This window comes from Maylandia zebra, linkage group LG7 (genome assembly GCF_041146795.1).
Source record: "Maylandia zebra isolate NMK-2024a linkage group LG7, Mzebra_GT3a, whole genome shotgun sequence".
Taxonomy (NCBI): Eukaryota; Metazoa; Chordata; class Actinopteri; order Cichliformes; family Cichlidae; genus Maylandia; species Maylandia zebra.
Genome location: NC_135173.1, coordinates 42,553,432 through 42,581,376, shown reverse-complemented (window position 1 = coordinate 42,581,376; position 27,945 = coordinate 42,553,432). Strand labels below are relative to the sequence as shown.

Genomic DNA, 27,945 nt, shown 5'->3' with positions numbered 1-27,945 from the left:
TTACTCTGCAGGAGTGAGGAGTTCATGAGAGACGTACTCTGTGATTCACTGTACTCCAGCCCACAGTGGGCGTTGCTTATCAACCCCTTTGAAAGGTGTGGCGACTTTTTACGCGTTTGTGAAATTCGTTCTCAGACTTCAATCTTCTCCTTGTTTCTTGGTAAGACGAAAAAGAACACATTTTTAAAACTTTTATCAGCTTCCTGGATGTGCGTGTTGTTGTTGTTTTTTAAAGGAAATTTGCTCTTTAGATATGCCTCGTCTACATTCGGATCTTACTTGTTTGCTTTTCTGTAGTTCCTTTTGCGCACGTTCTCTCGACTTTAGTTAGTTTTGTATTATTGTACCCTACAGATTTGTTTGTGATGCCACATCAATGCCCTTAAAAGCGCTGCCCTGATTAGATGGAATGGCGATCTGCAGCTAGAAAAAAATCCATTAAAGCATGAGTCAGCTCTTAAGATGCTACATTACAACACAATTAAGGTGCTAATAGTGTATTTTCTTTCTTCTCTGTAGTGTAAAACGCCTCCCTTAAACCACCAGAATGTCTGTTTGGGTAAGTACTTCTACATAGATGTCTGTTTGTATCCGTGTAGGCTCAAAATATGAGAAAATGAAGGCGGTCACCCTCTCTGTGTTTCAGGATGACTTGGACCTGCTCTTAGACAACCCCTCTTCACTGACTGTGACAGTAAGTACAACCTGCTCTTCTTTTATAGCATGATACATGGTACAGTTATTACCTGTGGATTAGTTTTCACTGGCATGCATCTGTGTCTATCAGTCCAGTGCAAGAGGAACTGTGAAGGACAAGGCAAATTTCAAAGTGGATGAAGATGTGTCTGCTCTCAGGAAGGCCATAGAGGGCCTTGGTAAGCTAATGGTTTACCATCATTGATATATTTTTATAGATATATATCTGACTGATATGTAAAGCACTTCGGCAAATGTGCTCATGTGCCTTTTTATTGCAGTATAAAGGTATAAAGCAAGGTGAACTCATTCACATATACACTCAGGTACTTTATTAATCTAAAAGAAAAGTAGCCATACATTCAAGTTCAAAATGGAGTGGATGAACCATTAGGGAAATCTTTATCTGTTATCCAGTTCAAATAGCAGCAAGAGTGCTAAGGGAGGTTTACAGGATGGTAGTGAGACCTGCTATGTTGTATGGTTTGGAGACAGAGGCACTGTCCAAAAGACAGGAGGCTGAGCTGGAAGTGTCAGAGCTGAAAATGCTCAGATTTTCTTGGGAGTGACCAGGATGGACTCTCTTAAGAAAATAGAAATGATTACAACAGACGGACAGCTCAGTTTGAGATGTTTGGAGACAAAAGAGGCAAGGCTGAGATGGTTTGGACATGTGCAGAGGATGCTGAAGATGGAGCTCCCAGCAAGGAGGCAAAGAGGAAGGTTCATAGATGAATTGAAGGAGGACATACAGAGAGTTGGTGTGAGAGAGGAGGATGCTAGCGACATGGTGAGATGGAAGCAGATGATCTGCTTTGAGCAGCTGAAAGAAGGAGATCCAGTTCAGTTCACTCTCACCATACAATAGGAGGTTGATAATAGACATGAAGTAAAATGACAATTTGATGAAAGTTCTACACTTTTTTTTTTTTTAAATTGAAAGAATTAAAAGTTCGCTTGGTGTTGTTTTCTTCAAAGGTACAACAGAAAAGACTCTGATTGATGTGTTGACCCAAAGAAGCAGTGCTCAGCGTCAGCTCATCGCCAAGGCTTATGAGAAAGCCACAGGAAGGGTATATAAATACACTTGCCTGTTTAATTTTCAAGCTTTTTCTTTCTTTGATGTTGACACAGACAAAGGCCAAATTGAGTTTGTCATTATTGGTGCAGGACTTGATTTTATTCCTCCCAATTAGACATTAATAGATGACCTGAAGGGTGACACTCGTGGAGACTTTGAAGATGTGTTAGTAGCCTTGGTAACGCCTCCTGCTCTCTATGACTGCCAGGAAGTCATCAAAGCTATGAAGGTAAGACTTTGTTAAACTAAGATAATTTGAATCATGTTTTTAAAACAATTTTCTAAAAGGTGACTTACTCAGTGATTGAAGAAATAAGTTACAAAAAGAATTTCTAAATTTGACGTGCACTATAATTTGTTCACTAAAGATTTGTTTGGATTGAGTATAATGTTAAACTTAATGCTAAATGTAAAGAATATTAAAGAAAGAAGATCTATTGGAGATTACAGCCCGGTTTTAATTAAATGGTAAATGGCCTGCATTTGTATAGCGCTTTTCTAGTCCATAGGACCCCAAAGCACTTTAGTCATTAGTCATTCACACACACATTGGCGATGGCAAGCTACATTGTAGCCACAGCTGCCCTGGGGCGCACTGACAGAGGCGAGGCTGCCGGACACAGGCGCCACCGGGCCCTCTGACCACCACCAGTAGGCAAACACGGGGTTAGTATCTTGCCCAAGGATATTTGGCATGCAGCCAGGATGCAGCCTGGGATTGAACCACCGACCTTCTGATTAGTGGCTGACCTGCTCTGCCACCTGAGCTACAGCCACCCCAGTGGAGAAAAGGCTGAACAAGTGACGACTTTTAAGGGGTTCACTTTGATTGCCAGTTACAGCGGCTTCATCATGTGGAGCATGTGTGTGCACAAATTAGTCAGTGCTTTAAGAAGGCTTAGTGTCCATGGAGTGGATAAATATTGTGTCGCTCTTCCATAGGGCAACTATTGACTCTAATATCCGTTATGGTATTACTGGTTTGGCAATCTTTCAGTCAAGCTCAGATCCCAAATTCAACATTTGATTTAAAGGGCTGATAACTGGGATGCTCTCTTCATCTACCCTCCTGAAGATATTTGAAGAGTCTGTGTAAAACAGGGTCTAAAAATTAAGGAAAAAATTACATCCTTTATAATGAGGATGACTAGATGCCCTCAGGAAAAAGGTTCAGGGTACCAATCCGTGAGTTTAAAAGGTTTACGTTTTCTCTAGTGCCATTATCAGTCAAATTATTGTTTGGTAGTAGGTGAAATTGTAAATGAGTGTTTGGCGTTTATTTGTGTGGGTGTGTGTGTGTTATCTTACATGATATGTTCCACTCACTTGTCCAAGGAAATTTCTTCTAAGTAGACAATAAATGCTAATCTAATCTAATTTTGCTATACTTATGGTTTGGACTTTAAACAACAGTTCACTATGATATTTTTTTTATTTATACAGCACATGTCAACATCGGGTTCATAAGAGCCTGATCTTCAGATTTATTAAACTGTATTGTTTTGACATTATCATTTATTTATTCATTTGTATATCCTTGTGCATACAGGGTGCAGGGACCACAGAAAGCACTCTGACAGAAATATTTGCTTCGAGATCCAACAAGCAGATCCGAGAACTGTCTGAAGCATACCTAGCAAGTAGGACATTTTAACACACAGTATTTCAACTATATCTGATGAAACTGAAATCATAAATGAGTTGGCAGCTGTTTGTGATGTACTACGGTATTGTGAAATTGTCATGTATTCCGCTGTCTCACTGGAGAAACGGGAAGAGCGATGATTCACGACCTGCAGTCGGAGGTATCTGGAGATTATGGAAAAGCACTGCTGATCTTGGCCGAGGTATAGCACATGAAATTACAGCAGATGACATAACATTCCCAACAAATAAGAACCACAACCACATTGAAATTTACTGCAGTCAGCAGGTGTGTAGTGAGTGTTTATGTTTTAGAAATATACTCTTAAAGCACCTTGATTTCTTCATATCCAAATACTGATTGTAGGAAGAAATGCAGGAAATACAAATAATGTCCTGTGTGAGCTAAATGAGTTGCGCCATTTTTAAGTTACATTGTTTATTTAGAATATTGAATTGTGAGGATATCATTATAGCCTATTTCAAAGTTTCTTTTTTTTCTCTTCGCCTCACAAACCCGTCCTCCCTACAGGGGAAGAGAGATGAGACCACCAGCGTGGATGCTGCCAAAGCAAAAGCTGATGCTAAGGTACACTTTTTTTTACGTTTGGTTCATTTGTGTATAAACACTTGCTTTTCAAACTGAGGTAACTTTTGTGTTACTGCAGTACAAACATTTTAAATAGCAGCTTTCTCTTTCACATTTTTAGGTTAATTCATTCAGAGTTTGGTGGCATCGCTCATCTCAGCTAACGCACCTTGCTGGGTGATGCAAGTTTCAACCTGCACCTATGTTGAAAGCATGTTGAAATTTTCTCATGTTGGATTCAGTTAATCTAGTGTGCTTGCGTTGAACTTTGACTCTGTGTGTTTTTCTTTTTTACTTTTTCTTTTTTTAGTGTAGTCCAACAATATTATACTCATACCTTTTCTGAATCCATGCAGGCCTTGTATGAAGCAGGAGAGAAGAAGTGGGGAACCGACGAGGGGAAGTTTATTGACATCCTGTGCCACAGAAGTGTTCCCCAGCTCAGGCAAAGTGGGTTGATCCCTGACCTATCATTCATCCTGTGGATAAATAGCATCTTAGAAATAGTACTAAGAGTTTACAGCCGTGCTTGCAACTCTCTGAGGCTGTTTATCAAGAGCAACATGCTAACATGCTCACCTTGACAGTGCAAGTATGCCATTTAAAACTAAGAAAGCTAAGGCTGATGGAAGCGTATTTGGTTAGTAGATTTTTAGTCAAATGCCATGGTGACACTAAAAGGCATTTAATCAGGATTTATTCTCACTGACACCTGATCAAAAACATTATACATAGACTCCATTAGTTGAGGCAGTATCTATGTGATCAAGTTCAAGACACAAAAACCCAAAGATGCAATCTCATGATGGTGCAATAAGCAAAGTCATTCATCTTCTGTGGGCTCTTGAAGTGAACTTATGCTTCTTTTTTTTTTTTTTTTTTTTTTTTTCTGCTTTGGGATGCTCTAATTGGTTTGTTTCAGACACTTTTTTCTAATTCTTGGCTTTGTATTATGCTAGTGAGAGGGGATATTCTTATTCATTCAGGGCCATCTAAGGTACTTGCTGTCACCACAGCAGATCCAGACAGTTTAAACTTTGTACAGGGAGTGCAGAATTATTAGGCAAGTTGTATTTTTGAGGAATAATTTTATTATTGAACAACAACCATGTTCTCAATGAACCCAAAAAACTCATTAATATCAAAGCTGAATGTTTTTGGAAGTAGTTTTTAGTTTTAGCTATTTTAGGGGGATATCTGTGTGTGCAGGTGACTATTACTGTGCATAATTATTAGGCAACTTAACAAAAAACAAATATATACCCATTTCAATTATTTATTTTTACCAGTGAAACCAATATAACATCTCCACATTCACAAATATACATTTCTGACATTCAAAAACAAAACAAAAACAAATCAGTGACCAATATAGCCACCTTTCTTTGCAAGGACACTCAAAAGCCTGCCATCCATGGATTCTGTCAGTGTTTTGATCTGTTCACCATCAACATTGCGTGCAGCAGCAACCACAGCCTCCCAGACACTGTTCAGAGAGGTGTACTGTTTTCCCTCCTTGTAAATCTCACATTTGATGATGGACCACAGGTTCTCAATGGGGTTCAGATCAGGTGAACAAGGTGGCCATGTCATTAGTTTTTCTTCTTTTATACCCTTTCTTGCCAGCCACGCTGTGGAGTACTTGGACGCGTGTGATGAAGCATTGTCCTGCATGAAAATCATGTTTTTCTTGAAGGATGCAGACTTCTTCCTGTACCACTGCTTGAAGAAGGTGTCTTCCAGAAACTGGCAGTAGGACTGGGAGTTGAGCTTGACTCCATCCTCAACCCGAAAAGGCCCCACAAGCTCATCTTTGATGATACCAGCCCAAACCAGTACTCCACCTCCACCTTGCTGGCGTCTGAGTCGGACTGGAGCTCTCTGCCCTTTACCAATCCAGCCAGGGGCACATCCATCTGGCCCATCAAGACTCACTCTCATTTCATCAGTCCATAAAACCTTAGAAAAACCAGTCTTGAGATATTTCTTGGCCCAGTCTTGACGTTTCAGCTTGTGTGTCTTGTTCAGTGGTGGTCGTCTTTCAGCCTTTCTTACCATGGCCATGTCTCTGAGTATTGCACACCTTGTGCTTTTGGGCACTCCAGTGATGTTGCAGCTCTGAAATATGGCCAAACTGGTGGCAAGTGGCATCTTGGCAGCTGCACGCTTGACTTTTCTCAGTTCATGGGCAGTTATTTTGCGCCTTGGTTTTTCCACACGCTTCTTGCGACCCTGTTGACTATTTTGAATGAAACGCTTGATTGTTCGATGATCACGCTTCAGAAGCTTTGCAATTTTGAGACTGCTGCATCCCTCTGCAAGATATCTCACTATTTTTGACTTTTCTGAGCCTGTCAAGTCCTTCTTTTGACCCATTTTGCCAAAGGAAAGGGCGTTGCCTAATAATTATGCACACCTGATATAGGGTGTTGATGTCATTAGACCACACCCCTTCTCATTACAGAGATGCACATCACCTAATATGCTTAATTGGTAGTAGGCTTTCGAGCCTATACAGCTTGGAGTAAGACAACATGCATGAAGAGGATGATGTGGACAAAATACTCATTTGCCTAATAATTCTGCACTCCCTGTATTAACATGGCACTGTTGGTCAGAAGAAAGCTGGCTTAAAGAAATTGCTTGTTTCAGACAGGCAATGAACCGAGGAGCTCCACAAAAGCTCATTTTAAACTGAATCACGAAAATGGGCTGTGATGAACCTACCAGCAGATACGCATCCCACTGTGAACCGCTACCAAATTGGCAAAAAATAAAAGTATATTACAAGTTCAATGTGAGAAAAATAATCTCAGCTCAATGTATTTTGGCAGCTCTGATTGAGTACAAGAATATTAGCAAGAAGACTCTGCAGGAGAGCATTAAGAGCGAGATGTCTGGAAACCTGGAGAAACTACTTGTGGCTGTTGGTGAGCAAAATATTACATCACTGCCTTGTTGTTATCGATGTCTTCCTTGTCTGAGCATTTAAGTTAATTTAAAAATAATATATGAACTCATTTCTTTTAGTTAAGTGTGTGCAGAACGTCCCAGCATACCTCGCTGAGAGGCTTTTCAAGAGCATGAAGGTGAGTTGTGCAACTGGTCAGTTTGTCCATCTGTGTCATGATGGCCTTTCTAAACCTCTATGCACATCAGAAATGTCTGCCCAGCAAAATTCACATTCTGTATGGTTGCATCATACCCTTTCAGTCACAGCAGACTGTATTGGTCACCAGTGATGTGGAAAGGAATGCTGACCACATTTTACTGTTAGTGATTTGACCAGCACAGCCAACACTGGCTGAAATGTGTCAACAGTCTGAATAAGGAAGCGTAGCCTAACTTTTGACAGTAGTATTGCAAAAAAAATAACAAAACCCCCCCCCTGCATCTTCACATGTGTAAAAGGCCTGCGAGCCAAATGTGGCCCTTTGTAGATTTCAATCGGGCCTGCATATAAATGTCTATAAATTATGGGAAATCTGGTCATAACTATCTGCATAGCATGTCTGTCTGTGCACATGCCAAACCAAACGCACTAGTGCAGCATCACTGCAATGTAAAACCAGAAGTCTGCATAGTAACAAGCTACATCATTGAGTTCATGCCCATGTCAGACAGAAATATGAACAAATTTTAACTTTCATTTTGATTATAATTTATTTTAATTAAATATGCCATCCTGTCAGAAGTTGTAAAACAGGTTCTTACCTGTAAGGTAGCCTGCATTGTATCTTGTTGAGACCATTTTTCTATGTGGAACAATACGAAATTAACGCATGCCATACCATGTCTAGCCAGAGTTTGAAGCCCCTGGCTTAAAGGACGAATGTCTTTGTTTTCCAAATTATACTTGGTCCAGGGTGCAGGGACCACAGAGTGCACTCTGACCAGGATATTCGTCAGTCGCTCGGAGATCGATTTGATAGACATCAAAGTAGAGTACAAGAAGCTGTTTGGATGTTCCCTCTACAGTCAGCTAGAGGTCAGTATTAACAGGAGTTATGTTATGAATTTATAACATTAACATAAACATGTTTAAATGTTAACTTTTGTTTATTGTGGTGTGTGTCACAAACACCCAATTCCTTTCGTTTATCTCTCCCCATCCTTGTGTAGTCTGAAGTGTCCGGTGATTATGGAAAAACACTCAAGTGTCTGTGTGGCCAAGACGAATAACTCGTACCAGCTCCTTTGTTGGGTCGTTCAGCTTTACATCACAGCAGCTATGATGACCTGTTCCTGACGTAGCGACCAGCTACTTATCTCAAGAATAACTTCATACTGATATGATTGATTGAACTAGTTAGGAAATGTAACTAATTTTCATGAAGTTATTAAACCCAATAATAGCGCTTAAATGTCTGACTGATATCTGTTAACTTCACTTTTCTTTTATACACACAAATATCTGTCATAACTTTTGCATTTAATAAAAACAAAAGATGAGAACACTTGTGAAAAAATAATTTATTTCAAGGTTTTGCTAATGTTGCTGTATCCAACGCCTACACAGGTCATCAGGACCTTGTCGCCCCCTTTCCGTTCGTCTTCTAAAGGCTTCTGGACCTCAATCTTGAACATAATCTGGAAGAAATCTCTGATGTGTCGGAGGAATTCGATCCTGTATAGACAGAGAAAGGAGAGTTTCATGTTAATAAAGATCATCAGCCACCACATTTCTCATACATACCAAGTTTTTAAAAGCTAAAAACTTAAAACAGGTCTTTTGTTTTTAAAACCGTAAGACTTGACAGAAATGATCCAAAACTGATTTAGTGTTACCTGAATAACAGGAAGAGTGTATTGTGATGGCACTGCCAATCTTCAGTTATCATAGTACTGTACTTGAGAGGGACACAGCACCGGTACCATGATAACTGAAAATGGACAGTTCATAGTTCGCTCCTCATTCAAGAAGACGGACATCTGGAACAAGGTTAGTGCTCAGCTATTTTTATACTGCTGTACTTTTATTTTATTTGGGTTGTTTGCAAATAAACACACAAATTATGCATTTAAAATGCAGCACACACAAATGGGTTAGAAGTAGAAGCAGGGTAACAGAAACAAGACTCATTAGACTTTATAATAATTTAATCAATACTGTGAAATATTTTATAAACTACAAAAATGTAGTTTATCAAAACATTATCTTAGGTGCCACCCATTATGAGCCTAATAAAAAAATCCCTCCAAAGCCATGTGAACCTGAACAGTTGAATCTGATTGCACATGTTACTCAAAGCAATCAAATTAAAATTGGGCTCTGAGTAAAGAAACCCTTGTGGTTGCATGCCACCATCAGAGTGCTCTTAGCAGAAACCCTGAATCTTTAGTGGAGTGGGTTAAAGTTCAGTGGAAATAGATTAATTTTGTGTTCATTTAAGAAATGCAGACTTTTTTCCTTCCTCTCTGATGATCCAGCTGTACAGAGTATTATTCAGCTTCTTATTGTGAACTTTGGGATATTGTCATCTGCCAAAAGAGGACTAGTAGAAGAATAATTAAACGTGGGATTGAGTGGGTTCCTCATTTGCCGTCTGTACATTTAACTTTTGAATGGGTCTTACGTGTATGGGGAGAGGGGTCCCAGGAGAACCTTCGACACGTCCTGTTGGCCAAGGGTCATCAAGAGCAGCGCCAAGCTCTGATTGGATGAATCCACGCAGCCGCCCTAAAACAGAGAGAGAAAGGAGGGCGGGGGTCGTGTGTCAGCAACTAAAAACTACACTGAAATGCGTCAAGGAGGTGGAAATGTTTAGAGAAATCAACTTCTTGACAGTAGGATTGTACAGTGAAAGCTGTGTAGATTTGTTTGTCTGACTTTTCATTAAAAAAACTAAACTTTTTTCCTATTAAATATAATTAAGCAGTCTTGAAACAGTTTGGCAAGTTGTCACTAAAGTGTTTCTTCTTCTTTCGTGCTCACATAATATATTAGTCGACTTTCCAGTCATCTTCCTACCATTTTCCCAAATGACACTAACACTCCCAATTCCATCTACATGTTAAATATTTAGACAGATGATGCACTCTCAATATCCAAGAGAGCACATGCCATTGCTCTAACAGAGCTCAGTGTGCGATTTCCCACTGTGTGCAATGCACAACTGGACACACCCAAGAACATTTTATAGTCTGACCTTTAAAATAGTTGTCCGCTGGTAGTTTGAGTTATTTCTTGACATGCGATATGCAGCATTAACCTGATCCGTTCTAACAACGTACTTGTGTAGCTCAGTCATGCTCAATTATGGCATCATGACAGCTCGTCAGCAGAATTTTGATTCAATTACATAATCATATCATGGAAACCATGGTGACGGTTTCATCATTTATTAGGTGAAACACATTACAATGACTTGTTAGAGGTTTACCGTTGTTAGTCTATGTAACATTTATCCCTGTGCTGTCCGCTCTGATACTGCATCTCATCTTATCCACTCTGCTATTTTACACTTTACTCTTCTCAGAGCTGCTCTGGAACAAACAGGAAAAGAAACCTAAAACTGTTTCTGAACGAACTAAGAAACATGACACAACAGCGCCATTTCTAACCACCAGTTTCAGGCCCTGCCTTCCAGAGACCGTCTCCAGAGGCCATCAGCCAACCACAAGGCCTAATGGAAAAGTCCCTTAATTCCTTTGAATGAAAGTTAATCCCTTTCCCAGCCGCTCAAAAACAGACAGTAAAGCAAATAATTGAGGGTTAACTTCTAAGCATCACAGATATATTTGACCTGAACCTGTAGATCTATATAACACATATTGATTTAAATTCACTAGAAATGATAGATTAGGTAATACAGAAATATTCTTTTTTTTCACAAGTTGCCCAACAGGTGAGGAACATAGTGTTTCCTAAGCAAGCTTATGAATTCATTAGCATTAAATGAAAATTAATGGACGCTTTCTCCACAAACCTGTTCCATGATCACCAATACAGTTAATCAGTTGGAAAACAATGCAAAAAGCAAAGACAAGTGTGGTGCATCCTGCAAAGTATACAAAAATTAATTCCATGATGAAAAAAAAAAAAAAAAAAAGAGTAAAAATTGAAAGAGTGCACCACTTACGTCAGCTCCTGTGTTGATGCTGCTTCCAAAAACAAAATGTCCATGGAGTAACTGGTTTACAACTAGAAGACCGTACTGATTAACCATAAAACAAACAGAGCCAAACATACAGGGCACCTGCGCCCTTTGATGTGAACTGGGCAAATTTCCTCAGATTTCAAAAACAAAGTATTCCTGCCCCGCAAAATAAAATTAAATCCTTTTAACTCCAGAGTTTTCTTTTTGCTTCTCAGCTCTAGCAATCACTCTGTCCTCCTGCTACAGTTCGGTATAACACATAGCAGTAATTCAAATGATCTACCTGTTCTTCCAGCAGCGGCTAAAGCTTTTAAAAAGCCAAGCAACTTAAAGTAGAAGGCTCCTGTTAACCCACCACCCTCCAAGGAAGCTAACGAGAGATATTAGCTCTGCACTCTGTTGCCTGGAATTAAGAGGATGTAGCCAACAATATTCCCCTTTCAGAGATAATCAGCACTACCCTGATCAGCTAACTTGACTCACATGGCTCCTATGAGAGGCTGGGAGAGGCAGAACCATGTGGAGGCAAACATGATTCACAGACTCTCATTGTACGTATTCTGATGAAATGGCTTTTTCCTGTGTGGCTATGCGACGTGACTGTTTACACACAGCAAACCTTTCACCACCTTTCAACACACAGATAACTAAATGAATAAAACTAATTTTTTAGTTTTATGTGGTCACAACCATCAGGCATTTCTAATCGATTAAATCTGTTCAAACACAGCGTATTCAGCTGACACGTTACCCAATCGGTTCGTGTATTCGAAGAATTAAACAATTTATGAGCGCAGATCCTGTCATTGGACATGAGCTGTAAGTTTGAAAGAAACTGGGGCAATATGTAAATGTACAATTATAAAAAATGCTGATACCTTCCCCAAAGAATCTGCCTCTCTTCCCAGGAAGGTTGTTGCTTGTTTGTCAAATGTGTGACCCACTGCACTCTGGAGCCACAAATACTTATATACTCCGTTGTGATAATGGCCTATTGGACCCCATACTTCACCATTTTTTTTTCTTGTTAATACAGTTTAAAATTGAAGAAATGACTGATTATACAGCATTAAATTATACTTTTTACATATTGAGGGAGCTAATTACTTGATATTAAGGCAGAACCCTTTGAGGCTATTATAGATCTGAATGTACAAACTTAATTTTACCATTTTCTTGGTCTTCGGTCTAGTTTAACTTAAAAATCTAATTTGATTTCATGTCAGATGTCTCTCAAATGGTTTTCCTCAGTTGACACAGGCTGACTTCTCCTCCACAAAAAACACACCATGAAAGTTTTCATGATTACTTTTTTTTTTTCTTTAAAAACATGATGCCCTAATTAAAAGTAGAAAATGCAGTCAAGTCAAGTGCTCTAAAATCTACCTAAACAAAAGCTGCTCTCTACATTGCGGTCTGTCCACAAACAAGTTTCTTTCAGTTGAAATGCAGGCGAGGTTTATTACCAGGGAATGCGGGTAAACAAGTGCAATGTCATTGTTGCCTAATGTGTGCTGACAGTGTATCTCAGGTATTCCCCAAGAATTCAGGAGTTTTATTTCAGCAGCAGCAGCTTTTCCAACATTGTTTCAAGCCCAAATTTACTTTAAATGATAAGAGAGTCCCCAGCACAGTTATAAAAAAAAAAAAAAACTAACAAAAAGTGGAATTATGAATGAGTTCAACTTTGTAAATATAATGCTGTAGTCTTCGCAATAGAAAATCTACATCGATAAAACTAGGTGGCATGTGCTCTAAGACTGGCTTATATCTAAAAAGAATAGTGTTGGATTCACAACTGCAACAAATATATAAATATTCTACAACATTCACTATTCACGATGTCAAGCTTTATTATGTGTACACAAAGACAAACTGGGATATGCACAAGAACACGGTGCACACAGTGCGCGTGTGTGCTGCAACTTTCCCTCTGAGAGGAGTTTTTACAGACTTTACACTGCCTGGTGGGCTGTTTGATGCAAAATTGTCCAAATCCAAATTACTCACACTCTTTCTTCCATTTCATGTTGTCAACATCTGATGTTTCACTGTTAAAGCTCACATATGAGTGTCTCATAAAACTGTGATAGCTCACCACAAACGATGTTAAGAGCTGCTTGTGAGGGAGCAAATGGAAGCACATTTAAATACAGCCGAGCCCTTATGGTAATGTTTCAGTCGACAACTAGCAGACTTGATGAAAACGGGCAGAAATCAGCTTTTCCTGCTTGTGATATGCAAATAAAACAGGATAGGCTTGTTATTTTGAATGGCAGTTGCCTTTAGATCAACTAGTTAATTAAAGCACTTTCAGTTACCTGCATTATTTAGCCTTTTCAGACATTGCCAGATTTAACAGTCTGTTATGCTGACAGTATTCTGTCATTAGATGCCATGTCTGTGTATTTTGCTTTGGCTTCCTGCAAACATGTCCACAGCGTTCATGCAACACATGTCGTAACACAACATTATTTGTGCAATATTGTGAATTGTGTGCGAGTTCCCTACCTTCACACATGTGCCGAAGTCAGAGAAGACTTGCCATTACAGCTTAAGAAGCTTAACAAGTTCTAGTTAAGTATTCAACTGTAGCTTGTAACTGTGGAAGCTTTAAAGTCTGAGCTGAAGTTCAAAATGTAATCTGCTGTGACATCCTGATACAGATCATCTATACGACTGTGAACTATTTATCATCACTAAGCAGTAAACTAGCAGCTGTTTTTTCAAGCACTTAAATGTGCATATCTCTCACTTAAAAATGTGCAAGAAATAAATTGTTGTCTAACGCTGCAGGTAATACATCTAGAATTACCTGGAAGCAGCAAACCTACATCAGCTCCCCTCGAAGTCAAAAACTGCAATATTTACTTAAATCCAGTAAATATTTGTATTTGTTAAATGCTCAAAAAAATATGTTTTTTTATACTTAAGATTAGGGCTGTGCGATATGACCAAAATCTCATATCCCGATATAAGATATTTATCATCCTGACAACGATATAAATCACAATAATGGAATATTTTCTGTAAATTCTGTGAATCTCAGGCAGCTCGACTTACATGAAGTGTTTCCAGCGGGGCGTCCTTTACCTGGAGTCGAGTGTTTTAACCGATGCATGAAACTATTCATTTTCAGACATAAGTTGTAATGGCCGCCATTTTCTTTCAAAGTTTGAGTCTAACGTTTAGTTTTTTAGCACCTGGCGGCTCTTTTTTGCTTCTCATCCGTAAACTCTCTGCATACTCTTTCACGTGATTCACTTTATTTTGAAAAGTCTCAACAGGATCTTGAGCTTTATTGTGAAAGTGTTACATGAAAAAGAAACAAGCAGACAGCAGGACCACGCAATGGTTTTACCATCATTGTTGCTAACGACAAGACGTAAAAACAGGCGCTTGTCCGTCCGTAGTGTTGTTATATTAAATATAAGTGAAAGAGAGAACTTTTGGAAATTAATATAGCCACTACAGTGCCCATCAAAAAAATGAAAAAAATATTGCTGTAAACGGTTTATTTTACGTTACCGTGAAACAAACGATAGCGTAATAGGAAACGATAGACGTTTCTATATCGTCATCCGATATATCGTCGTTATATCGAACAGCCCTACTTTAGATGCACCCCCAGGATTGAAGCAGTGATGTTCAAGCTCTGTCCTGTTTGCACAAAGAAATCCTGTTAGCATATCTAACCATTTTTTCAGCCGCAGCTCAGATCAGTCCTTGTTTAATAATATCTTTTTTTTTTATTATTATTATTATTATTATTATTATTATTATTATTATTATTATTATTATTCTTCACAGGTTTTACTTTATACACACACACACACACACACACACACACACACAAAATCTGGTGCATGCCTGTTATACTTTTATGTACAGCCAGGCATCAAGAGCCTCTACACAGTATTAAATGTCCATGTGTGCATTTACCCGATATATCTCCTCCAAAAGCAGTTTTGCGCAATTTCTGCCAAGGTCTTCTGGCAGTATGGGGTCTCCCTGCCCCTGTGGCGTGGATAACATCTCTGCACTAAGGAAGTAGCCGTTGAGCGTCTCTGCTACCAGTGTCAGACCAAAGCCTGGAGACCTGGGGGGTTGACCAAGTACAATGATTTAGTCCGTTTCCACAAATAAGGGTTGAGAATTAAAAACACATAGAAAACCCATGTAAAGCTTAGCAGCTTATAAATGTAGGCAAAGATACCCACTTGCCAGAGTTGGCTCCTTTCATGTGGTCAGTATAGATATAGATATCTGGAAGAAACTGGTTGAGGATGCCTCTGGCTGACTCCACAATCCTATTGCCCATCTGAGGAGAAACTCGCACTGAATATCTGTGTTTGAAATGTCAAGGACATGCCATTCAAAAGTGTGTGTTTGTGTTCCCACTTTGTGATGCAGAAATTATATCAAAATCAAGAGGCAACAAGCTAGTATTTAGTAACAAGTTCAAAATCATGATGGCTTCCTGCAACTCATATTACCAGTTATGTGTAAACTTCATCAGCAACATTGTGCTCATTTATAAATAGAAACTGAGCTAAAGTTTAAGCAAATGATTCATGAATTGATTCAACATGAGCTACTCTGGCCTTCTGTTCTGGGTTTTTTTTTTTTAATATTAATAACACATCAGTTGTGCCATGTTGATGTAATTGTAACTAGATCGGACTTATAATTGTACAGAACTGATCTCTTTATTATTACAAAAAAAATATGACTCATCAAACTAAAATGAGCACATAAAAATTACCAGGGCTAAAATGTAAAGAGGCGTTTCTGTATTTCGATCACTTTCATTTTGCTTAAGGTGAAATAAAGTGCAAGTCTAAAAAGGATACGCCACTCCCCTGATCCTCTTGATCTTGCCAGGGTCAGTCAGTTGGACGGGTCTGACGGTTTTGCGGACAGGACATGTAAACACTACTTCTCCACCCCCACCAGGCGCCATTCCTCTCTTCACCACCTGAGGGTGTAACACAAGAGACAGATTAAGATATAAGATGACATGCATGGCTACCTTATCCATCCCTGGGTTTGACTGCATCTCTACAAAAACAGAATACCATGAGGTCCTCACCTTGATGTCAAAGCCCTCTCCGTCGATCCCAAACTTCTTCATCACTGGGAGGGCTGTGGACTTCAGCAGATCGACCTGGCAAGGAACAGTGAGATTGAATCCTGACGCACACCCTTGTGCCTGCAGAGAGTTAAAAACTACCTTCCAAAACCCTAGAATAAACCCAGTCTCATCACAACAACAGGCAGACGCTGTTCAGTTTCCATGACAACACCTCTCTCCAATGTCCTCAATTCATACTTCGCAAGGCTTCCTTTTTTGTATGATATGTTGACAATATCTAATTTGAAACAATGCACCTTGAAGAAAAGGGCTGAAGAGAACAATACAGAGACTGGCTTGTGTGCAAAGGATGTGGCAAAAAAAAGGGTGTAAAAGGGGAAACCAGAGAGCAGATGCATGTTACACAACTGCCTCAAGTCAACACATGAGTGTCTAAATTATTACAAAAACATGAACCCCAGTGACATCAACTTCTGAAAATATGTGTACACAAACTGTGCGCACACCAATTCTTAAGTGAAACACTGTTGATCTTAACTGACGTATAACGTGCTCATCATCAAGTGTGCACTAGAGGGCAGTGTCCATATGGAAATGGGAGGTGTGTACTCCACCACAAAACACGCAGTTCATTTCTTTGCAGATGCACGGCTCAGCTCCACCCAGTGCGATCATGAGGTGGATGAGTTGCAACTAAATCAGCAGAGAAAAATGCAGAACAAAAGTTGGATGGTGAACATATTTATGAGCTTACCGTTGGGTCAGTGAGGTCATTGGTAACTCCCCTCAGAGTGGCCTTCAGAGGGGACTTCATGAAAGGACCCAGCATGAGGAGGGCCTCCAGATAGTACCCAATTGAGCGCTGCGGGTTACAGTCATGTTCTACAGTGCCTCCATACAACAACCCAGGCTGGTAAACTAAAACGGTACCTAAGAAAGACAGTGAATGGCAATATTTGCTAAAGTACAAATTTATACAGCACATTTTATTGCACATAAAGCTAATATACCTAACATATAAACCTCCAGGTTTAAGTCTACAAAGCCTAAAGGAGGCAAAAGTAACAAAGGAAAAAATACAGCTTAACCTACACAGTGAAGCACACACAAATTATTAAGTGTAATCCATTTTACATCCAGATATATGCTGTATTAAAATAACATACAACATACTGTACATATAAAACAAAAGCAATAAATACTTTATTTGGAAAAATACGGAACTACGACGAAATATGCATAAGATTATGCATAAGACTTTTATTAGTTACAAATCAATAATTATGAGTCAATTTAAGACATTATTTAAACCTTGCTACAGGCCCACAACTTCACTATTGGAGCATCCTTACTGCTTAAAGCTTTAAATAATTTCTACCTTTGGATTGCGAGCTTAAAGAGAGGCATAAATGACAAATATTATGGGAGAAGACTGTGTATATTAAATGCAAAAGTTCATCATGGAGTAAAACATAATAAAACAAAAAAATCTTAATTTTGATCATGCGTCAAAGTTGTCGATGAGTTGGTGAAATCTCCCCTCCGTTGCACCTTCACAGTAAACAGTCATTACTGTGCATAAAATACAGTCTGTGACAAAGGCAACACCGAAATCACACCCTCGCTGTAACACTCACCCGTTTGGTTAATCTCTATCGTGGAGCCATTGGTCAACTTGTCCAACAGTCTGATAAAATTGGCCTCAAAATCTGGAGAAGACAGAATTTATATGTAGAGACTGGAAAAAAATGTCACATGGTAATTTATTTTTTAATTTGTCTGGCACTCAAAAACAATCCACCCACAGTGTGAACTTTATTCTGACACACCAAGACACCTCAAACAACTCAAAAAACTGCCAAATCACTGCTTCGACGCCCCTTGACACGCTTATCGAAGACACAACTTCATAAGGCAAATGTACGACCACACTCGTGTCACTATCAAACTACTGTCCCATCATTTTCCCTCCTCTGACGCCCAGCGACTGAACACACTCCCAACTGCGTAACAGCTAGCCAGTTAGCCAGGGAGCTAACTGCGACGCCACATGCGGAGCGAATCTGTTAAAAACTCACCCCTGAGTCCCGGCTCGTCATCTTTAGACCTGATGTTTTTTATCTTAACGCGCTTCCCGCTGAGTGCGGACAAAACCAGACGCTGTCGGAGAAAATTGCAGCCTTCGTAGGTGAGTCCGTGGCTTGCCATGTTATTGTTGTTTGTGCTTGGCGTCAGTAAAATCCACGTGTGTTTGTCCAGGAAGACGTTACTGGGAGGGGGAGATTACGGCAAGACAGTAGGGTCAAAATAATGGTTTCTACGGCTGCGTTGCCACACTACTGTTACTAGATGGCACACTGTAACCACTGACGAACGCTAGGTGGGCGTGGCTAAATGACGCACAAATTAAAGGCACAAATCTCATAAAAAGTGTAAACAAACAGCAAAAATACGAATTTCTGGTTTGGCCTACAGTCTTTCTTTAATAAACAGAAATTAAACAAAATTAAATTACGATAGCATTTTCGAAATTATTTTTCGTTAACAGACAACAAAGTAAGGAAAACAACCAGTCGTACCATTTCTGCTAATATAATTTAATTATTTGAAAAGTCCCACGTTATTTTTTTTAAAGATTAGTGTGAGGAAGCAAACGAGTCGTCGTCCAACCTAGCGTGCCTGGGCTGCCAGCTAGCCAATCCCCTACACAAGGGATCGGCTCATACAGGATTAAACACCGCCACCTTGCCAGCAAGCTATTTATTCGACCAGTAGACAAATTATATAACGTGTTATACAATAAATACATGTCCGGTAAAGCGCAGTGTTTAAATGGGGGGTGGGGGTAAGTTTCTCAGCACGCAGGAGAAAGGAGCTCATTTTGCTCGGTGTCCGTCGTCTGAGGGGTGCATCATCTAACCTCCTCTCTCTGGCTGGCCCTGAGCCCGCTGATTGTAGTTCTCATCATCCTTCTCCTCCTCTTCCTCCTCTTTGTGCAAGCGCTGCGCAACATAAAAAGTCCACCGAGTTCAAACTAGCTGCTTAAGACGCGCCCACTCTTTCTTGCGTTGTGCAGTTTTGCAAGGAGAAGGGAGAGTGGATCTGCTCTGCGTTTCATGAGAAGGGAACACTTGTTCTTACTCGATAAAAGTCAGTTCAAACTCGCTTGGACATGGTGCTGCCAAGAGTTATCCGTGCTGTCATCATGGGACCCCCGGGGTCGGGGAAAGGAACGGTGTCTGGGCGCATTACCAAAACTTTTGGACTGAAGCACATTTCCAGTGGGGACATTTTGAGAGCCAACATAAACGCGCAGACCGGTAAGATAGTTTTAGCTCGAGAGGGAGGACACGCTAAGGCATTGCAAAAGCTTTCAGGAGTTTACGTGTCAAACTGAAAGATTTAACTTAGTATTTATCAAGCTTATTTCGCTTAAAGCCACAGCTGGTCGTTACGCACAAAGTGCGAACTTAAAAACGAAACAAGGCAGCTTTTCTGCAATATTCTGATAAGAGTCCACGCCTACAACAGTGTGATTTTTATCTGTCTGTGAAATACTAAACATAGGATACAATTTAAACATGTTGTGTCTTCTCTAATCAAGGTCAGCGTTGTCAGGTTTATACTGCAAACATTTGCGCCAGAGTTACCTGGACCTTGGAGGAAGGCCCGCTACTGCTCAATATCACCTTGGATGTGGCTGAGAGCTGTAAAGATAAGATAGCCGTGAACTTTTGCTTCATGAAAGGAGGAGTTACACATTTGAAGGGAAAGAAAAGGTCTGTTTTTACAGCTGCATGAAGAGAATCCCATGTTGGTTGATTTGGAGTGTGCGATGTGTAATCGTGCTTTAACCGTTAGTTATACTGGGAAAGCCTAAAACATACAGAGTGCAGACGTGCAGGCTTAACTTAATTCACTTGAGCATCTGCCAATCAAAGCAGTTTTTATGCAGTGTGACTGCTCGCATTTTTAAAAGTCAGACTTTTTATTTGATCAAGCGATCCCCCAACGCATTCTGCTTCTTCATTAAATCCGCTTAGAATAAAGCACTTTTGGATTTTGGTCATGAGTACTCCATATAAGTGCCGGCTGTAAAATGCATTTCCCAGCTGGCATCGTCTTTTGGCTGTTGCTTGGCAATGCTTTCGTCTGCTGTCCGAACAAGGTTCACTGTGCAGTCCAAAGAAGAAGAAGTACGAGACATTGAGTAGTCGCTGTGCCACAGTGACTTTTGCACTGTTTCTGATTAGCACAGCAGGTCATTTCTGCGAGGCTTGTCAGGAAATTCCTTTCCTCTGATGGACTCTGGCCAATTAAAGTGGAAGTAATAGAAAAAAGGCTTTCGCTTTAACCTCTTCAATTTGTATTATACACTATACCACTTTTTGCATATTAAGTGTAAATATGCTATGGTATTTGCATCATTTTATGTTTTTTACCTTGTAATTCAGCATAGCTTGTCTTTGTACATCTAACATCTGTGTGTCACTGAGTAGCTACACACACTGTTTATAATGATGGAGACACTGCAAACACTGGAAGTGTTAGAATAGCTGAAACATAAAACAGGTTTTCTGGTGTAGATGCATGTTATTAGGCTTCTTTGTCAGGCACATGCAGCCAAATGTTGATGTGGTATCCGTGTTGGCTTTATGAAGTATGGATTAAAAATTGAGGCACGAAGGGAAAATTGTACATTTTCTAACACAAACATTCTTCCTTTCTCTGTCTCATGTGTTGTTTGTTTTTTGTTTTCCTCTCCTGTTTGTTTCAGAGCTGGGGCTGCTAATGAAGTCCTGTATTGATCAGGGTCAGCTGGTACCTGATGACGTCATGTCTCGTCTCATCCTGAATGACCTGAGGGCAATAGATGGCGGCAGCTGGCTGCTCGATGGTAAGTTTTCACAACTTTGCATCAGCACTCGGTTCATCTGGTAAAATGAGTGGTAGGCGATCATATTATCAGCATTTCTAGTTAGGAATTGTTGAATTTGTTCTATAAAAAAATAGATGTAACACTGAAGGAAAGACTTAGACTTTAATTAAATTACTGGCATTGATCGCACCAACCTTGATTCCTTTTTTGCTTTGCCTAGATTTCCTCTGTCTCTTTCACCAGGTTTTCCTCGTACAGTGTCCCAAGCAGAAGCTCTGGATGTTGTCTACACCTTGGACACAGTTATTAACCTCAATGTACCTTTCCAGACCATCAAGCAAAGGTTGACTTCACGTTGGACTCACCTTCCGAGTGGCAGAGTATACAACACAGATTTCAACCCGCCTAAAGTCCCTGTAAATATCCCTTTCCTATCACTCCCTGATTTAGTTTCTATTAGATGTTTTATACCGTATTTAGCCCAGCTTTGCACACATAATTGCAAAAATCTTAAGTTTCAGATAGTCGGACCAATTTAAGTTTTATTATGGTAAATGACCTGTATTTATATAGCGCTTTACTAGTCCCTAAGGACCCCAAAGCGCTTTACATATCCAGTCATCCACCCATTCACACACTGGTGATGGCAAGCCACAGCCACCCTGGGGCGCACTGACAGAGGCGAGGCTGCCGGACACAGGTGCCACCAGGCCTTCTGACCACCACCAGTAGGCAACGGGTGAAGCGTCTTGCCCAAGGACACAACGACCAAGACTGTCCAAGCCGGGGCTCGAACCGGCAACCTTCCGATTACAAGGCGAACTCCCAACTCTTGAGCCACGATCGCCCCATTATTACTACCGTAATGCAGCATTTCATAAAAATAAACAGACATGGTGTTAGTGATGTCTGGGGCTGTAACTGATAGAACCATGAATTGAACGTCTGCCCATCAGTTTGTGAAACTCAAGCGCACTTGGGTTATGCAGCATGACAATGATTCAAAACGCACCAGCAACTCCACCTGTGAATGTCTATCACTGTACCAAAAAATAAAAGGTTTTGGAGCAGCCCAGTCAAAGTCTAGATTTGAATCCGATTGAGATGTCTTGGCATGACCTTAAACAGGCCATTCATGCCCAAACCCTCCAATGTGACTGAATTAAAGCAATTCTGCTAAGAACAGTGAGCCACAGTGATGTGAAAGACTTGTTACCGGCCATTGTGAAAGCTTGATTGCTGCCAAGTTATTGGGTTTTTGGGGAAGCTTTCACTTTTTCGCACAGGGCCAGGTACGTTTGGATAGCTTTTTTTCTTTTCCTTAATGACAGAAGTAATCATTTAAAAACTGCATTTTGTATTTACTCACATTATCTTTGTTTAATATTAAAATTTAGTTGACGATCTGGACCACATAGTGATGCGAACAGGACATGAGGCCATTCAGGTTTCTCAAATTTTCATGAATGTATATATTTGCTCAATAAAGATGTGGAAATTCAGAGTAAAGGATACCAGATTACAGGAAAAACTCCAGTATAAATCTTAGTAAGGTATTTGGCCACCACATGCTACCAGAATGACTTCAGCATGTCTTTGGAAATATGCTGGAAGGATGAATACCAATCTTCCAAGAGATATTCCCTCACTTTGCATATTTGGTAACTCTCCTAAGAGTAATGGTAAACACACTGAGAGCCTTTAATATAATACTTACTCTCTCATGTCAGATTTCCGAGTTTAACTTACTGCCTCAATCAACTGGAATTGCTTGAGGCAGCTAATTCTTTCACCATGTAAATCATTAATTTCTTGCAGAATTGTGGACCGCATGTTTACAGTGCTCCCTCTTGACCTCAGACGTACCCTTCTGGGACTGTGTCTGCTGTCCGAGTAAACTAAAGACACTGTCATATTCCTGGAACTGTCCGAGCCCTTTTTATTACAGTCTACCCTCCTGAAATGTATAACAGGGTGACTGATCCTATAATGGACGCAGCTGGTAAAAGTTGATGTTTAGATGGTGTCATGGAGCAGAGGTGTTGAATATATCTAGAGTCCTCTCAATCCTCCGACAGTCATAAAATATTGTAAAGAGTTTGGAAGTGTAACCGATCAAAAAAAAGTGTGCTGTTAAAATAAAAACTAATTGCATTAATACACTTTAATCAAAAAAATCATGTTGAAGGTCAAATTGTACAGGTTCATTAGCAACAAATGTCTGTCTGAAATGAGAATGAAATTCAGAAATTCAAGTTCCTAATAGAACATCAACTACTTCTTAACAAATAAACAACATTTATCCAGATAAATGTCAACCTTTCAGTTCCAGAGAAATGTGAGATGAATAGTTTTAGTTCAGTTGAGGATATTTTATATATGTGAAGGGTTGTTTTTGTTTCCTTTTTAGTTCACAGGTAGAAGATGAAGGGTAACTAAACATTAACCTAAGGCAGGAGATTATAAAAAGCCTTGAGAGTTGCAAGAAAAGAGTGTGAGAGAAACGTAACCTTTGTAAGCCCCACAGAAACGGACAGGTTGCATATCTGAGCACGTCAAATGGGTAGATTTCGGGCGCTGGTCAAGTTCACTGGGTAGAGCTGAGACACAGCGTCTGCCTTTCACACTATTATTATCATTCCTGACTAATAGCTTGTGGTTCACGTTTTTGTAAATCTGTGTTTTTAGTAGAAGTCGCTGTAGCTCAAAGCCTCGCAGTGCTTTCAGCACAGATGCAGACTTGTTTACACTAGCCACCTTCTAGTAATGCTCCCAGATCACTGCAAGGGGGGAAAAAGCATCCTGTGAGGTTTTGGAAAGTAAAGAAGCCAGCCTGCAGCAATCTTTGTAGCTTTCAAATTCTTAAAGTCAGAAATGTGCTTGGCAACATGGGAAATGAACTGAAGGCAGCCCCTTGACACTGATGTCTCTGTCACGTTTCATTCAACACTGATCAAACCCTACAAACGGTTGTGGATTAGTAAGATGATTTCTACTCTGTTCCAACATGTCTCATATTTTTTATGTTCCAACATTTATTGCCTAATATATCTCATTATTAAAGAGCCAGTATGTAAAAGAAGTAACTAAAACCCTCCTTTGCAGCACATAGTAAACATGCACAAAAGATCAGCATTAAGACAGATTTCTTTTATCTCTGCAGGGCTTTGATGATGACACAGGGGAGCCTCTTTTCCAGAGGGACGATGACAAACCAGAGACGGTGACACGGCGATTGAAGTCTTACGAAACCCAGACGGAGCCCGTCTTAGAATACTACAGGTAGAGCACCGCAGATACCTTAAAACTTAGTGCCAGCAGTATATGCAAAAATCTCTCTAATACTCACCAAGGGTCCAGCTAAAAGTCAAAAATATTGAACCATGACCTTTTCATCCCTGCGTATTCTTCAAAGCTGTTTGCATGACTGAAGAAAATGCATAAGAACCACATTCCAGCAGCCCTAGCCAACACTGCATTGCATTTTCTCTTTATTAAATCAGGTGACAGATGTATAAATATTTATCTTGAAAGCTTAAAACACAGGCAGGAAAATTCATGGATCTTATGTTCTGTTTCTGGGCCAAGAAAATCTATGACTGTTTCCTTAAACCACAGAGATGCTTTTATCCAGTGTCCCACTTTCCACTATAACCACATTGCTTAAAAGTCTGTCATTTGCAGGAAGTACAGATAATAACAGACTGAGAATAGAAGAAGATGCAGATTTAATGTTTAAAATAACTTGTTCTGAAGTTTAGGAGCATTGCCAGCTGATTAATAGATGTACATGGATTTCCAAGTTCAAATGCTGTTATTGAAATCTGATTTGTTTTGTTTGTTTTTACCCTCCAGGAGTAAAGGTGTGCTAGAGACCTTCTCTGGGACAGAAACCAATAAGATATGGCCACACGTTGAAGTTTTCCTTCAGAGAAAATTGTCTTCAATCAATCAAAAAGTTGAATAGAAAGCCTGAGAAGAGTTTATCGACAGAAACCACTGTGTGCATTGTCCAGTCAAAATGCCACTTTTGCATTAAACAAAGGGAGTAAAATATTCTGAATGTTTTAAAACAGGGATAACACTCATCTTACGTGTACAGGAGTACACGGCAGTAAAATGGCACTTAATACAAAACATAAGCTTATAGTAGTAATTTTTCCACAATGTTGACATTGGTTTTTGAACGTCTCAGGTTGTGTGCAAAATCTTTTAAACAGTAGTTGTTAGACTTTGCACAGATTGCCTCTTCACTCCATAGTGTGCCTTTTTATGAAGCAAGCAGAAAACTGAGTGACTCCAATATTAAGGTTATTAACAGTAAGTGAAGGCTGCGTTTGCAGAGTATAACAGCTTGACGTGTGCCGGTGAATGCAGCCAGTTTTTAAGGAAAGTGTAAAGTCTTTTCTAATTATAATCATTACTTCCTTTCTTGTTTGATTCTGATGAATAAGAATGGGCACACACTACAAGACTGACTTGTTGTTTTGTTTTTTATTTTTTTGTTTTTTTTGGGGGGGGGGGGTTAAACATGAGAAATCCCCTAAAAACAATATGGTGGGCTCTTTATGTTTTTGCTTTAGCATTGCTTTTCCAGAACTGCCTTGCTGGGTGTGTTTTCCATGCACTAGGCAGCTACCCCAAAGGGAAATGTGCCACATTCTACAAATTACTGTAAATTCACTTTTGCACTCAAGTGCCTTTTGCTGCTTTTGACAATAAACGAGGTAGTTAAATGAATGTAAATGATTTTGATCGTAGTGGACCAGATTAAATGACCAGATCACATTTCTTATGTTATTTCTTTTTAATTAATCAGAAAAAAGCATTATTGTGGAACAGCCTCTTTAGCTAGTCTTAAGTGATGCTCTTAAATTCTGCCAGCTATTCCTTGTTGTCATTGACTGATATTAGCCATTTAATGTGAATGTGACAACTAAAAATATATAATTATACAGTTTGTACAAGGCTTCTGTGCTGCTTCTGTCTTGTTTGGGAGATGTTGCAGTACTTAAGTATCATCTGCTGTGTTGTTTCTTTTCCCTCTTGTTTTTGCACTCTTTTCTTAAAGTTTCTCCGATATTGTTAAAAGCCACAGAAATGCAAACCTACCTTGAACTGTACTGTACAGATCGATGCAGCAAATGTTTCCTGTGCGTATTCCGAAACACTTGAAGATAATGTTTGAAGGCGTATCTCCTTTCATAGGTGACTCACAACTATGTTTATAAATCATAATAAATGTCTTACCTAGATTCCTGGTCATTTTGGGTTTTTTTTATACATACGACTATAAGACAACACAAAACACCCCATCAAGCACTGTATGCAGACTTTTTCCAAAAACAGTCCTAAATTCATTGATTAGAACACAAGACTAGTCACTTTTCTCCCTCCTTTCTCAATGATTTCAATGCAAACACAAGTTTATAAATTCCACTGTTTTCATCTCAAAGACATTATTTGTCACTTCCACTTAAGCCTAGTCTGGTGTAAGTGGGATAATATCTAGAATTTGTAAATTATTTTTAATCAAGCTTGCATCAGACTGTAGTCAGAGCTCCGATATGCAACGCTGTCACTAAGTGTTCAGTTTTGGAGCAGCCTATATCTAACTGAGATGCTTTGGCAAGGGTAGTTTTCCCTTTCACGCGTTTTATGATTTCTCCCATTCTTCTACAAGTCTGCCTTTATCGTGTCATTGATCTGTGATGTGCCAGGTGTTCACTTCTGCAGACTAGTTGAATCGCTTGTAAGGTTCTCAGTTTTTCTATTTTCTTGTTTTCGTGTTGATAGGAAGACATTCAATATATAAATTTAAACTTTTCCCAACTCTTCCTGTGACTTCATTTATCTTGTGTCTCATTTTGTAATATTTAAGAAATATTCTCCAAGCTGCAAGTTCATTTTAAAGCTTCAAAGGTATGTATAAAACAAAAGGATGTAAGGTTGTTACCAGCTCATATCTTAGTACTTGTCCCTTCCCTCCAACTCTTTAAAAAAAAAAGTTTCTGACAAATTCTGAAGACCAACTTTGTTCAAAGGCTTTCATTTGCAGAATTGTCAACTAGTTTTATGTCTGCTATCATGGCTTGTACATGGGGTCCTACAGTTTTCCTGTCCTCTCTGTAAATTGTAGACTGCGTATACAAAAAAAGAGGCCTTGATTATGTTGCACAGTAGGAGACCTTTAAATTAGGTCAAGCCAAGCCTCCTACCAGTTATTGTTCTCAATGATTTTGCTCCTAAATAACTAAAAAGAACAATGAATGTGGAAAGTCAAACCCCGGCATCGACAGTACTCACTGTGCAACTTGTCTGTCGGGTTGGCAAGAAATTTGGCTGTGCTATGCTAACAGCAGTCAGTATTATGATGAGCTTCTCGCCTGCAGCAAGACGAGCAAGGCACAGACGTCTGGCAAGCACACGTCTTTCCACTCAAACCTCCTCTTTCTTTCCGTCGTCCTTGTAAATGGTAAATGGCCTGTATTTGTATAGCCTTGTCTTCAACCACAACTCCAGAACTGACTGTCTAAATATTTACTGGACTTCACAAAGCTCCCTCTTATAAAATTTGATTTTACATATATATTAGTACTCCTCAAGACCTGACAACAAACTATGATGTGCAAACTTAGTGGAGCTTCCCTGTAAGGACTTAACCACTGTTTTCGACTGTAGGTCCCAAAAGACATTAAGTACTGTGTTTATATATTTGAAGTTGTTTTTTTTCCTCTGTAGGACAAGTCAGTGTAAATGTGATGGCAGCTAGTGACTAAACTCACAGCTCACTGTAACCTGGGAAGTCGACACACCAGTGGCCACAGGCTGAGTTCAGCAAGCCTTAGCCAATTATTTTTC

At 39.6% G+C, this 27,945-nt stretch overlaps 3 protein-coding genes across 4 annotated transcripts; 2 read left to right on the top strand and 1 right to left on the bottom strand.

The window, feature by feature from the left end:
* The first annotated feature begins 19 nt into the window (after positions 1-19).
* anxa3b (annexin A3b) lies at positions 20-8,467 on the top strand. Its single transcript, XM_004538279.4, has 14 exons — positions 20-160; positions 520-559; positions 647-694; positions 788-875; positions 1,675-1,769; positions 1,893-2,006; positions 3,327-3,417; positions 3,545-3,624; positions 3,954-4,010; positions 4,367-4,460; positions 6,845-6,940; positions 7,041-7,099; positions 7,876-7,998; positions 8,133-8,467. The coding sequence occupies exons 2-14, from the start codon at positions 548-550 to the stop codon at positions 8,190-8,192; spliced, it is 1,017 nt and encodes a 338-aa protein (XP_004538336.1). The 5' UTR covers positions 20-160; positions 520-547; the 3' UTR covers positions 8,193-8,467.
* Position 8,468: 1 nt separating this feature from the next.
* On the bottom strand, positions 8,469-18,557 carry rcl1 (RNA terminal phosphate cyclase-like 1). 2 transcript variants are annotated; one of them, XM_004538278.5, is made up of 9 exons: positions 18,284-18,557; positions 17,843-17,914; positions 16,960-17,135; positions 16,203-16,277; positions 15,964-16,088; positions 15,331-15,456; positions 15,053-15,209; positions 9,587-9,690; positions 8,469-8,637 (listed from the first exon to the last, which is right to left on the bottom strand). In XM_004538278.5, the coding sequence occupies exons 1-9, from the start codon at positions 18,411-18,413 to the stop codon at positions 8,484-8,486; spliced, it is 1,119 nt and encodes a 372-aa protein (XP_004538335.1). In that variant the 5' UTR covers positions 18,414-18,557; the 3' UTR covers positions 8,469-8,483. The 2 variants fall into 2 exon arrangements, with proteins under 2 accessions (XP_004538335.1, XP_076742513.1); XM_076886398.1 differs by lacking the exon at positions 18,284-18,557 and adding an exon at positions 18,011-18,164.
* Positions 18,558-18,936: 379 nt separating this feature from the next.
* On the top strand, positions 18,937-26,339 carry ak3 (adenylate kinase 3). The gene is made up of 5 exons (XM_004538277.5): positions 18,937-19,525; positions 20,983-21,102; positions 21,328-21,500; positions 24,248-24,366; positions 24,940-26,339. The coding sequence occupies exons 1-5, from the start codon at positions 19,378-19,380 to the stop codon at positions 25,049-25,051; spliced, it is 672 nt and encodes a 223-aa protein (XP_004538334.1). The 5' UTR covers positions 18,937-19,377; the 3' UTR covers positions 25,052-26,339.
* Positions 26,340-27,945: the final 1,606 nt, after the last annotated feature.

Excerpts from the sequence above, each read along its gene's own strand:
- anxa3b (XM_004538279.4), top strand. Across the intron at positions 695-787 it reads CCTCTTCACTGACTGTGACA|TCCAGTGCAAGAGGAACTGT; the intron begins GTAAGTACAACC and ends TGTGTCTATCAG. Across the intron at positions 4,461-6,844 it reads TGTTCCCCAGCTCAGGCAAA|CTCTGATTGAGTACAAGAAT; the intron begins GTGGGTTGATCC and ends GTATTTTGGCAG.
- rcl1 (XM_004538278.5), bottom strand. The coding sequence starts at position 18,413 with ATGGCAAGCCACGGACTCACCTACGAAGGCTGCAATTTTCTCCGACAG. Across the intron at positions 16,278-16,959 it reads ATGACCTCACTGACCCAACG|GTCGATCTGCTGAAGTCCAC; the intron begins GTAAGCTCATAA and ends GTTCCTTGCCAG. Across the intron at positions 8,638-9,586 it reads GGACCCCTCTCCCCATACAC|GATCGAATTCCTCCGACACA; the intron begins GTAAGACCCATT and ends CTGTCTATACAG.
- ak3 (XM_004538277.5), top strand. The coding sequence starts at position 19,378 with ATGGTGCTGCCAAGAGTTATCCGTGCTGTCATCATGGGACCCCCGGGG. Across the intron at positions 21,103-21,327 it reads CGGCAGCTGGCTGCTCGATG|GTTTTCCTCGTACAGTGTCC; the intron begins GTAAGTTTTCAC and ends CTCTTTCACCAG. Across the intron at positions 21,501-24,247 it reads TCAACCCGCCTAAAGTCCCT|GGCTTTGATGATGACACAGG; the intron begins GTAAATATCCCT and ends TTATCTCTGCAG.